The 13,674-nt window shown below is 40.1% G+C and overlaps 1 protein-coding gene across 1 annotated transcript in view; it reads right to left on the bottom strand.

Annotated features, from left to right (window-relative positions):
- KCNK2 (potassium channel, subfamily K, member 2) overlaps positions 1 to 13,674 on the bottom strand; it is a gene marked incomplete at its 3' end in the record, with an annotated part of 59,303 nt that overhangs the window by 38,513 nt on the left and 7,116 nt on the right. Inside the window, exon 2 of the mRNA XM_010286882.1 lies at positions 6,947 to 7,064. Coding sequence (XP_010285184.1) covers positions 6,947 to 7,064 — 118 coding nt within the window. The remainder of the gene's footprint in view (positions 1 to 6,946; positions 7,065 to 13,674) is intronic.

Here is a 13,674-nt window from a genome sequence, read left to right as displayed (position 1 = left end):
AAAGTAACAATATTACCAGAAATATCAGATCCTTTCTGATATGACTATGGTCCACAAAACATGCGAGTGCTTGCAATTTACTATATACCTTCACGTCACATGCCCATGTATCAAAACGGGGCTGATTGATAGAAAAAATAGCATTTCTCTGAGTAATTAAAGCTGCGTATCAGCCCATACACCGGCACTTCTTCAATTTCAGAGCTACCTTTAAGTTGTTAAATATTCTAGCATGTGCAGGAAAAAAAGTGGCCCTCTCCTTCTCTCAGCCTTAGTCATTTTGATCAGTGAGGCTCAATTCCTTTTCTCTGATTTGCTCGTTCAATTTAATCCAATTTTTCTGATATTCAAGCCCTCGATGTCTCTAACTGAGCTCTTCACCTGACATCATTTCCTTGCAGCTCTTCACCAGGGTCCTTCCCCCACCACTGTTCCAGGTTCTCTAGCTCCCAACAGTCTTATCCCAATTTTACTTCTGAACCTTGTACAGTCCAAGTGTTATTTCCTCAGCATTCGAGCCAGAGGAGCCCTCTTTCTCGCTGCCTGAACAAATGCAGGAGAAAATTGAGGGCATGGTGCTAATACACTCTCTACTCACTGTTCCTGGGAGAAATAATTACAGAGGGTATCTCGTTTAGTCGCTACTGTCCTGGGAGGGAGTATGCTCAGTTCAGATGAAATATTTGGAGAATTTTGTTGCCAAATCCTAACAGGTCTCCCCAGAGTAGGAGTGAACCACTATCTGTCAACAGCCAATAACTGGGTCAGATTCAGACGCTTTTTCACAGGAGCAACAAAAGAAGCAAAGGAGAAAAACTAGAATGGAACAAATAGAGTCTAAAAAGCTATTTTAGCTCTAACATCTTCTATTAAGAACAGCAGCACGGGGATGGGAAGGTAAGCACAACGCTAACCTAGACGAGGGATTGAATTCTGAAAAGATCTCGGGGGATATTTTTTTTTTTTAAATAGTTCTTTCTGTTGACATTTTATCAGATGAGATATACATATTTAACACACTTTGAGAGTCGATATGAAATCACGGTAAGGCAGCAGGAGGGTTCAGTGTCCTCTGCAGAGTAAGAGATGGAAGGAGCATTTCCACCTCACGCCCCAGCGACCTCTTTAGCGTGTCTCTCACTGCCACATCTTCACAGACCGTAAATCTTAACCACCTTTTTTTCTGCATTGCTCTGCAGCTGGTTATACTCAGCTTTGCCACACGCATACCCCTGCCAGAAGCTATATGAAATCTGGACACGTGCATCCAGGCTACTAGTGGAGGATAAAGTCCATGGCCCTGCCTTAATGAAACTTTACCTGTTGCTTTGGAAGGGGAACCAGAGAAGACTATTTTGACTTGAGGAGCCTTGAAAGAAGCAGGTCCTCAGAAGCTATATACTGCAATGCCCACCACGTAGTCAAGTTCATTTAAGTCACAGACCCAAATGCACATTTGAATACTGATATGATGGAGAAAGTCACATATTGGAACATTTTTCAGTCAAATTTATTTTACTTTTTTTACTTTTAGGAGTTTTTCACCAACCCTCTCCTCAATCACCTCAGCATCTGCACTTCACTCTCTTTTGCTTGCTTCTTCTATCTTCCCTTTCAAATACAAAAACAGAAATCCCAGCACTTGTATTCTGATAAGAAAATTGGAGTAATCTTTTCAAATGAAATTTTTATGCTCATCCTTGATAGCTCTGTTTCTTCTTTGGTGGCACCAAAAAAAAAAAAAAAAGAAAAAAAAAAGTTCTAAAAGAAGTATGTGATACTTCTTAGTTTTCAGAACTAGGGGAACAAATTTTTCAACGTCATTTGCAATTTTTTATCTTTATGATTATCTGCCATGACAGGTAACACATATAATATCAACAATATTTGTCTTTTTATAACATCAAACATATTTTGTATATTTTAGTTATCAACTCGTTTTTCTGTTACTTTGTATTTCAAAAATGCAGTGAAATGGTGCCAGAAGGGACAGATTTAGCAGCAGGATTTTATTATTGTTTCAAGTCAATAAGCAATGTAATAAGACTTTTTAAAATACCCTGCCTTCACAACAAAAGCTTGTGTCCAAGCAGTGGGAAAATGGCAGAAAGACGTATTCTTTACAAGGAAGAAATTTTTGACAATGAGGGTGGTGAAACCCTGGTCCAGGATGCCCAGAGAAATGGTAGATGCCCCATCCCTGGGAACATTCCAGGTCAGGTTGGACGGGGCTCTGAGCAACCTGATCCAGTTGAAGATGTCCCTGCTCACTGCAGGGGGTTTGGACTAGATGACCTTGAAAGGTCTCTTCCAACCCAAACTATTCTATCATTCTTTGATGCTAAGCTACATAACTAATTGCAAATCTAAAAGTGACAAATCAAGTTCAGATTTCTAATCAAAAATATTAATCTTTTTCCAGAATCTTAGCTGTTTGCTATTCACAACTGTTCCCTAAAACATAAATTTTCAATTTGTTTCTTTTTGTTTTTTAAAAAATGATTCATACTCCTTTGCACTCTTTAATAATGGTTGCTAGGTTTTTGGACACAAAACCATAACCGTATTACCACATCTTAGCTACAAGAAGCTAAGACTTTAGTCATGAACTTCTCAAGAGGTTCAGTTTCCACTGCATACGAGACGTCTGGGTTCAAAAATCATGGGCTGGTGAAAGTGGGCAAGGACAAAAAGATCTAAAAAATTCCTTTTTAGATTTGTAGGCACAGTTATTAGCAACTGTTGGATTTGGGCATCAGTATGGCTGTAGAGTATCCTCAAGTGCTAAGGTATTAATGGAGCTCGGTGAGCTCACCCCCACGTAGACATGGCTCTGTTTGAAAGGATGCGCCCTGGCAAACTACAGCTACCAGCCAGGTTGCTGGCACTCCTGACACGCTCACAACAGATATTCAAGATACTCCATCTTCCAGGAGTCTGAGTTAAGTATACGTCTACTTGTAGCGCTTGAAAAAGTCATTACAGACTGGCTGGAGTAACAGCAGACATAATACAGCTATTTTAGATGAAGATCCATAGGAGTCTAGCAGAGTTTTTCGTGATACAGTTTCTGATATTACGGTTGACACTACATTTTTTCTGTGCTAAGACAGCAGTCATTTGGGAAAACAACTAAGCTCAAGGCCTTGGCATGTCTACTTTGTTTTTTCATTTTTCTAGATACAGGTCTCCAGCTTGCAGTAAGAGAGGTCTCCTTTCCTACCCCACTGCCAACATAAAACTTTCTCAGGCCCTAAAATATGAGTTGTTTGGGGGGGAAGCAGAGCGTGCGCAGGTTGTGTCTGTATGCCCATTTCTGAATTAAGCTACCTATTGAAGGAAATTATCTAGAGGATAAAAAAACAGGTGCTGCACCAACAATGAGCTCTCAGAATAAAAAGAGGTGGCGTAAAGATTATTTTCCCCTTTTCCCCTCTTCAGCACTATGTCCAGCTTTATGATTGAGTTACCATTTTTTCTTTCTTTTCTTCTCAACTCTGTTTTTCCTTTTCTTTGGATACGCGGTCTTAGAAGAAGACTGATGGGATAATGACATTTTCAGGTAGAAAAATAGAGTATCTTTTGTGCTTTGCGGCATGCACAGTATCCCAGGGAACAATACAACAATATTTTTCATAGGTAATTTTTGCATTCCCATTTCCCCCGTTACCTTGTTCCCTCTTAGGGACTGTCTGAAACTGCTCCATACACACAGAGTAATCACGCAGTTTCACGTTTCTTTGTTGAGAAGAGCTGTATTTGTTCTAGAAGCATACCCACAAGCAACAAAGCCTAACTAAGCAAGCCAAACGTACAACCAGTGAGGTCCCTTCCCACAACAAGTTTTATGCTGTTGCACAGTAGCAAATGCAAAGCCAAAACCAACCCGCTCAGACATGGGAAAAAAAGCTACAAAGGATCTCTTCTAAATAAAGTCTTGTGAAACTGTTTGACCCTGACCTCTCAACTAAATCCACTTCTTAGGAAAGATCTAGTAGCAGTATGGAAGATTGTGTTCTGTTAAAACTGAGTTTATTAATTTTATAATATGCACTGTAACATTCATTGGATAACATGAAGGATTATAAGAGAATAAAAAACCCTGTTAAATAAACATCAAGCCGTGCTTTCTCTAGTGTTACCTCTGCTTTTGTTAGCTGGCTTTGAAGCTCGATGGATTTGCATATCCCCATCAGAGAGCCTTCCAGCAGCCCACAGGAGACCCAGAAAAGTAAGAAACTACAGATGGTTCTGGGCTGCTGCCAGAGCCACCAAAATACACGGTCAACGTTTCTCACTTAAATGTTCATCACTACTGCGATATAACAGTAACTGTAACACAATAACTTACTGCTTAGGGAAATGCTAAAGGCTTTATTTATTATCCCCTCTTCCCAGGAACCAAATACTTGTGGGATGCAAGTGCTACTGTCATTAAAGAAAGGTTTGGGAAACACTATGCATAAATAAACTCTTGGTTCCATTTGAATTTCTTGGATTCTGAGATATCACCAGGAGGAGTGTGGGCTAAATATTAAGGTAAAATTATAGTAATAAGAGGTTTGGAATGCTAGAGAATCAGCTGCAACACTGGAAAGCTATCATTTTCTCTAAACAGTAGTAATCCTTTCTTCTTCTATTCAAGTACTTCTTAAGGTATACGGTCTAAAGGACATAATATTTATAAATTTTATTCATATTTATAAAATCCCTTTTACAAACTATTTCTGTAAAGTCATTTTATGAATTTATATGGTCCTGTCTTGGTCCATAGACAATATCTGTAGTCTTTGGCTGAAACCTATGACAATTCTCTGGAGTCGCTCATAAGCCACATTTTTAGTCTCCTGAGAAATTAAAATATCAAGTTGCATGATAACCATATGCCCTCAAATCGGAAGGAATGCCTTCATTGCAAAAGGTTACTCGTATATGAAAAGATACTGCTCTGAACACAAAATCACTCGGTGGTACGTATTAATATAAAGCATAAGGGAAAGCACACCCAACTGTTAGGCTCGTCACCATTTTCCCAGGAAAGTCACAATTCCAAGGGCTTTTCATGACAGCTCCACCTGCTGTCACTCTGCGAGCCGTGTGAACCATCGGGAAGATGGTTCACAGCAGTAAGACAAAGCCAACCACACCACAGCTTTCATGGAAGCGTGCTGTCCTCCGGTCCTAAGAAACAAAGCTCACAACCGTAACTGACTGGGATCCTCCCATCAGAAAGGGTCTCTGATGAAAAACACAGTTATTCCAAAACTAAAATATTTTACAGAAGATTTTTTTTCCTAGATTTTTTCGGGTTTCTGTCACAAAACCTGAAATAAATATTTACAGTTCCCTAGTCTGACCTGATTCTGACTACTCTGGTTTGCAGAAATGACCTGAAATATTAATTTTCAAATGTATTTCCAGTCGGTTATCTTGCCTCTTAGGGACAGCAGAGCTGAGGCCCGGATGCCTTTGCAGATTCCCCTCTCTCCTCTAAGCAGGACTCACGAGCGTTTTGGTAGAATCGGGTCAATACGTTAAACCAGGAAGAAAAGCCTTAGTTCCACTTGGAAATAAAACGGTGAAACAAAATGTTAATGCTCTACTGCTTTAAAACAATTTTTAAATCCTTAAATTCCTTGAAAACTTTTCATATGTTAACTTTTATCCTTATTCGGAACTGAAAGAAATATTAAGCACTTTCTACAGGACTGTGGGTACTTCTTATGACACAGAGCTTTGTGCTGTCAGGAGAGAGTAACATAAGACTAATTGTAAAGCTATTCTTTCAAGGTTCTTGCTTTTCCTGGTTATAATCTGTTAAAATTACATTTTTCAAAGCTTTGGGTTTTATTACCTTGTGGACATACTACTCTTAAACCAGTGAGCTTGTTAGTATCCTCAGGGAGGTAAGAGTTTCAGTCTGTTTTCACTAAACCTGTGTTTCAGTTACTCTAGATGTGGAAAGATATTACACGTAGGCACAATATCTATACATATATGTAGCCAGGTATATACTCAAACACACGGAAAACATAGTAATCATGCGCTTCTATATAAAGAAAGAACAAAGGTACAGACATCACTTGAAAGGCACAATCCCTCACAATATGCATGTAAATATTACGTAGAGGTAGTTGTTGTAACGATGTTCCAATTCCTCGCACATTACTGTCATAATTACATTTTTCTCGTTTGATTTCTTCTCCAAATTTCCAGGCACTTCCGTGGATGCCCCTTCTGCGACCTGTGAGCTACACTACATCTTGGAACTGTATGCCGCGCGCACGACGTCGTAGCGCAAGGGAAGAAACGGAAGGGCCAGACGCTGCTCCTGCTCCCACCCGCCCGGGGGGACAGTGGCTCTCAGCTGCAGAGAGGGTCCAGAAAGCCCCTGGGCTTGTGGGCACGGGAGAATCACCCTGCAGCTTTGGACTTCTCTGAAGGCAGCGGAAGCCTCAGAGTAAGCCTTTGAATGCAATTCTGCCTATCAGTACCACACTCACAGCTGATTACATTAAGCTGAACTGGATCTTCGCCGCGTTCTCGTCTTTTTCAGAATTTAGAGGAAACAGCAATATCGAATGGGGTTATACAGACTTGAAATTCCATACATCTCAGTCGAGGTTTAATGCACATGTGCTTTAAATCACGCCCTATTTAATATGTGATTACACAGTTGACCAAATTCCCCCCCGAAAATGTTTCCGCACCCTCTTCTAGTCACCTCACAGAAACACACAGCAACATTCTTCTTCTGTAGAGGAATCGCTTTCTCAGCTAGGGCTCCTTACAGACAGCTATCATTTCTGCCCCTACAGCTAAAAAGTAACTCTCCACTTTCCGTCAGAAGATTTGGAAGATTTACCATTAACAAATAAATGCACACGCTGGAAATCAAAAGAGTTTCAGCTCATTTACTGTAAAAAGATAATAAGCTGTGTCCTACCTATGGTGGTAATAACAGTGCCAGCAAAGAAGAAGGAACTTCCCAAGTCCCAGTGACTGATCTGAGTAGATGTGTTTCCTAAAGGTATGATTCCTGCATTTATTGCTGCCACTACTTGCTGCAAGTTTAAAAAGATTTTTGTCAATATTCATGAAACAATTATATTAATACACATTACACAGTAAATTGATTAAATCACTTATTTAAGCCAAGCAATAAAGCAGAAAAGGATCAGTGTTGCCCTGCTCCAGTTTTATCCTCCAGTCAGGCAACAATTTAATCTTCAGCAGACACCCTGAACACTTCAGCACGCAGCAGAGCTGTAAACTCCAGACCATTAAGGAGAATGCAAAATGCACAGTATCATTAACAACATCACCTTAGCTAGATGGCAAACGCAATTATTTTTACCGTTGCTACTGTTTGGTGAAGAAAAATATGCATTAGACAAAGATGTACAATGAAATTTTCCCAAAATATTCCTCTATCGAGTTAGGCAAGCAAAGGTACTTCTTAAAACACAGTCATTTTAAAACTCCAAGGCAAAATGCCCACGCATTTTTTTGGACCAAATGAACTCCATTTAATTAAAGCACTTTTGTAGAACAGATAATTCAATAATTAACAATCACACTTATGGTTATAAAACTTTCACTATATTAATAAAAAATTCAGAGTCAAATATCAAACGTGTATCTCTAGGTTTATACAGCTATATGCTTCATAAATGTTGTTCCTGAAAAATTCAGTTCTAGCAGCCAAAATGAACAAGCTTGCCACTGGTGATATTTTCATAGCCTTGAGAAACATGAAACATTTCCTATTTCAGCAGTGTCACCTACTCTAAATTCTTGTCACAAAAAGTACTCCTGTTTAGTTATATCTCTATTGCAGACATATACCAGTATTTCAGTTAAACAGTACACACCAAGAAAAAGTATTTTTAAGCTTGCAGTAAATGTTTTAAGGAAAGTAAGTTATCATTTCATTCTGAAACTTAAAACAGGATTTATTTCATAATCCCGATCCTTATATTAATAATTGGTGTTTAACAAAAGGAGAACAGAGGAAGCCATACTGCAAAGCTAAAATGAACATTTTAACTAACTAATAGTTTCTGCTTGGCGAGTTGTCCAGCAGTGATTATGCACATACAGATTTTCAGCAATAGGGCAGACCAGAAATGCTTCCGTGTGGGCAGCCTGTTGCAGAGGAATTATTGTGCCGTAGCAATAATTTTTTCAATCCCAAAATACATTGATAATTTGCAAATTAAAACTTTTTCATTTCTAAATAATGCCCATGGAAATCAGTTGATCCGGACAGAAATTACAAAATACCAATGCTGGATTAAGCAGGCCATCGATTTTTCATGATGGGATCTCAACTTAAATCCACCGCTTCCAGTTTGCCATTTTCAAAGCTCAGATGCACAAAGTAGCCATCTTTAAAGTCCACAGCTGCCTCTCCGCGGCCACAGGGATCTGGCTGTCACACCTAAGCCATTTTCAACACCCGGGGCTGTCAACAGAAAGCCAGCTGGGGTATCTTTACAGCGACTTTACACTCTTTATCTTCTACACCTTTTTTAACTTTTTTTAAAAATACCGGAAAGGCAGACATCAGTGATGTGGGATTTTCAGTCCTACTGAGGAAGGAGAAAGGATGGGGAAAGGGAAGGGGAAGAGAGTTTCATTCTCCTTTGAGTTGGAAGAATAAAGCCTCTTCTACATTTGTACGCCATGTACGAGTTGGCAGCAGTAAATACAGCAGCACGGATACTGGCAGCTCTTTACATTAGTGTAGGAAGGGACGCATCAGCTAAGCAGCATGTGAAAACCATCCCTTGTATTGATTTTATAACTTACACAATACAGATATGCCTTGTGCTGCATTACAGAGCCTACTGAATACATTTTGAGTGCTGTTTCATTTCAGTGGACTACGAACTTTCATTACAAGTCCTTGCACCTGCAAACAGGAACGTGCTCTCCAGTGAGGACATCATATGGTAAGAGCACTGGATCGATGTAATTTTACGGCACCATTCATGTTTTATTATGGTTTATTGTACTGGATGAATGGACTACCCAGAGCAACGCACCTGTTAAGGCAGTCTAGCAAGACCAAGTTTTGTACCGATCCAGGTGTAAAATGTTTTCAGAGCTTTATATCATCACTACGCGTTTTTGAAGCCATACTACCTCAACATCTTTTATATGAAAGGCGTGCTAATCTCAACTGCCCGGAGGTCCATTATAGCTACGCATTTGCTAACTGCTGTATACGGTACCTACAGACTTCCAGGCAAAAGGTACAACTTAACCCAAAACTGCTCTGTTGGGTCCGACCAAGGAAAACGCAACAGACGGCTACAAAAGACAATTAGCTGCTATTATCATGTCTCTGATTTTAGCCAATTGCTAATTAGGAAAAGAATCAGGGCAAGTAGGCAAGTGATGCTTCTCTTCATACCTCCTCCTGACTCCTGGCTAAGCACAGTTTTAGGGACTTTCTGAGTGGGAGGCAGCGTCTGCATCATGGTGTTCAGGTTAGTTCGGGTGGATGATTTTACCATGAATTTGTCTAACTGCTTTTGGAGCTCACTTGTATGTCGGGAGCCAAGTCGTTCTGTGGCAGTAAGTTCTGCGATTTACTTGTGGATCATTTAAAAAGCATTTCCCTTTTGAGGTTTTTATGTGCTTCAAAGTAACTTTATGAGATCTTAGGTTATGAGAAACACTTGAATAGTAATTTCCTATTTCTCTCCTTCAAGAAATTAAAGATCTTATAGACCCATCAGCTGCCTCTTTGTTGTGAATTAAATACTCTTTCCTAATAAATGATATATTTACCTATTTAAATAAATCCGTTGAATATTGTATATAAGTAATTTTTTATTGCCAGTATTTGTCATTGACTTTCTTTGTACCTTTACTGATTTACCTTATCAATTGCTTCAAACACAGTTTTTAGTCATAAAGGGTCAGATAACGCCTTCTTCATCACTGGGTTATTAAGTTTCCAAACACATTATTATGCTTTCTCCTGTGCCGTTCCCATGTTTGGGAGATATTAACAAAGCTGCCGCATTATGCTCCTTCGGAGCGTTCTGTAAGAGTCTTCCTTACTAACAAGGATGACACTTAGGTAAAGCTGCTGGTTTACTGAGATCAATACTACTATCTCATAAAGTCTTTGAATGTTGTCTGCAGATTTTTCGGGAGGGGTAACTGGATTTTCAGTTCCTTGGATCAGCGGACATCTTTTCTTCTTAGTTTGGTCAATGCCTGCGAGCAGATCCTCATCTAAGACTATTCCCAAGCATAATTTTAAAACAATTTCAAATAATACGTAACATAACCCCTAAAATATGTACATTTCAGGGCACTAATTCAGGGTAGCATCTTCTTTCTGACTACGTCCCCTGCACAAACTTACCTGGAATGTTGGATATTAACATTTCCTTAGCACGGAATATAAACCCAGGCTCATGCAGCTTGTTTCCACTAACTTCACTAAGGGCCAGGATCTCGCCCGCAGCGTTCAAACAGCATGCTATTCATTCTCAGTGCTGTTAGATTCACTTTTCTCTGCCACTTTATTCTTGGTCGTCTTTTTTCTTGACTGGTGCCTTACTACTAGAGCAAACACAACCACTTCATTTGTTACAAGTTTGGCATGTCATTCTTTCCTTCCTTCATAAATTCTTTCTGTCACCTGAGCCCTTTGGTTAATCTTAACTTGTACAGCAGGGATAGTAACTCTGTGCGTTTTGAATCTCGAACCAACCAGAATCGTGAAAACTCTATATAGTAATCTGTACATTTATCGTGTTGCAGCCTGTAAACTCTTTATGTGTTCTTAATATGGAATTTTTTTAAAACCGCTTTACAGTATTAAAGTTAACTGACCACCTCAGTGGCAATTTTCCTAGTTTTTCTTATTTTTATTCCGTATACAAACTAAATTCTGACTTAAAAATGTTTCACTTCAGCACTACAGAACCAGTCGGCATTAGAATAGGGATGTGGACAGTTTCAATTCTTGAACTGCGTAGATTATTTCACTTGCCTTACTTTCTCTCAGAGCCTTTGTCTACTAGTTGTTTCACATGAGACGACCGAGGACTGAGCAGTGGAGGGGTTACCCAGCACATGGCAACCAAAGAAGGACTCCAAGTGCAATGAGTTTAAGAATAGTATTAGATGGATACAGTAAAAGTAATAGGTTTTTCTTCTTTAATTGTCTTTATAGTGGTGGAAAATTGGGCTTTTTTTTCGATAGTGAAGAGAACTGAGAAAATTTTCAAATATTTAAAAATTTTAGGAATTTAATTCCCATTTTTAAAGTTATGTGGATTCTTAGGCTAGCTCTGTACACCATCTTAGGATAGGCATGATCTGTGTCTGAGTACAAAGTCCTAGCTTGTACTACATCCAGACTACCTGGCTTTACACACGTATTTGGGAATAAGTTTTAGTAGAACACCAGAGAAAAGAGGCAGAGACGCTTGAGCCCGGAGTGGACAGGCCAGCCGTGACCTGCCCTACTTTCAAAAACAGGACCTGAGCTCCAAAAACACCTAAGCATTGTGTTCACACGGTACTTCTTTGCTTGAAATCAGAACACTGGGAAAAGGAGAGTGACAATATAAAATCCCATTTCAATTGAATGTCAACTTTCCACTTCCTATATAATTTAGAAACACTTTCTGGTAAATGCACTGCACAGTTTTGTATTATCACATCTTTGTGTTCACACACGTATCTGTCCGTAGAGGCCACTCTGAGCTACCCTTGCAGACTAAGACACAGAATTTTGTGACTTTTTTCTGTCAAACCAAGAGATAAAACAGCCTTTCAAACAGCACGGTCATTTTGTGAAAACAGAAGACAGTTCTCCTAGGTCAGGGATTTCAACCTCTGGTCCTCTGACCCCGCAAGGAGTCAAGCGAGATGACTGACAAGAGCCAGCCTGTTGACCATAGAGCTACATCTGCTAAGCAGGGGTCTGCAGAGCCCCAGGAGAAATACAGAGAGGTTATGAGGTGAGAAGGCCAGCCTCTGGTAGTCAGCCGCTGTCTCATACAGGGATCAGGCAGAAATAAGTATGTGACAAACCAGTCACCCTAATGCTCATCTCCTTGTGCCACACCAGGCTCTGAATACACGCTTTTGTACCATCTTCCAGTCGCTTCACTTTTATGAAATGATGTAACACAGCACTTCATTACTCTCAGCTTTTCTATCCGAAGATTAAAATAGAAGCACTTTAAATTATGCTTCTGATAATATACAGAGCGTGCAGTCTTTTGTTACCCAGCTCGTCAGGAGTTAGCTTGTGCTTCCTGGCAATCATTTAACAAGCAATCTCAAAAAGTCAGATATGCCTCAGAGTTTCTGGAAACTCATTTTTCAGCCTGGATTTCTTCCTTTGCTGTCCTGCTGACATTTGACAAGAATGCTCCCTCACTTTCCAGTATAATGATACATCTCATATGGTCCAGCTACTGCACAAATCCTGCGTTTTTATTTCAGCTTTGATTTACAAAGAATGGAAATCCTAGTTCTTTGTTCAGAGGCACACTAAGGATGCTTTTAACACCTAGCAAACAAATCTCCAGCTTCCAGGAGCACATGCCTTTCAGCCTTGCTGTTGAAAGAGATTGCAATGATGTTTGTATTATAATTCTGTGACTCTGTGTTTTTCTTCTTAGTTTGTACGACACGTGACTGTAATCTGCACTGGAGACCAGTACCCAACATGTTGAAGAATTGAAGAACCCTTTTCACCCTACGTTCACAATCTACTTGAGTTAAAAACATGTGGAAACATATTGAAACTCATTTCTATTTCTAAATACGCATTACAAACAGACTATGTATATAAATGTTGCATGTGTGCATACATATTTATATATGTATGTACACATACACGTTCAGGGAAGAGGGCTTTGCTTCTTGAGATTAAAGACTGGAAGAATTATGCAGACAGCTGCTCAGCAAAACTGACTTACTAATGAGTCATACCTGCTACGCTTTCTAAGACAAGAGCTGTCACTCAGATGCATTCAAGCTAGCTAGGTTCTAGGTCCTATAAAAGTGTTCATCCGAAGTAAATGTAGCCTTTAAGAGCCCCAACAGCAGAAGCAGCAAAAAAAGTTAGAAACCAACCTGCTTGAACAAAGAAGTAACGAGGTCAGTTAAAATTTATTTATTAGTCTCCCCCAAAAAAACTGTATTGCTCTTACGCCCATGAAGGATAAAAGCTGTGCTTAAAAAAATTCCTTTTGGTTTAACAGCCGTGTAGAAAGTAACTACAGAAAAGGGAGTCGTCCTGTCGCTGGAGGGAAGGCACCCAGGCAACAGCGGGTTTGGCAGAACATCGCCCCGCTCCGGAGGCTCAGTGCGAAGCCAGGAGAGGGGATCTGGCCGCAGGAGGGCGGCAGGAGCCGGAGCAGCCCCCGGCGGGGAGCGCTCGCAACCCCGGGGCTTCTGCAGCCCACCCGGGCGGTGGGCATCTGTGTGCAGAACGGGTCTGGGTAAGGTTATGATCAAAGGTCTTTCACAGAGGTCTTTTCTATAAGAAACATTCCTCTGATCTGGGGATACAGGTAGAATTTGGGGGGCTTCACTGTGGAAGGAGACGATAGCATCCGAACATTTATTTCTGACAAGAGTGAAGCAGAAAGGAAACGCGGGGATGAAGACGAGACTTACAAGCTC

Source organism: Phaethon lepturus, unplaced genomic scaffold (genome assembly GCF_000687285.1).
Source record: "Phaethon lepturus isolate BGI_N335 unplaced genomic scaffold, ASM68728v1 scaffold19345, whole genome shotgun sequence".
Taxonomy (NCBI): domain Eukaryota; kingdom Metazoa; phylum Chordata; class Aves; order Phaethontiformes; family Phaethontidae; genus Phaethon; species Phaethon lepturus.
The sequence above is the reverse complement of the archived record's forward strand: the minus strand, read 5'-3'. Positions and strand labels throughout refer to the sequence as shown.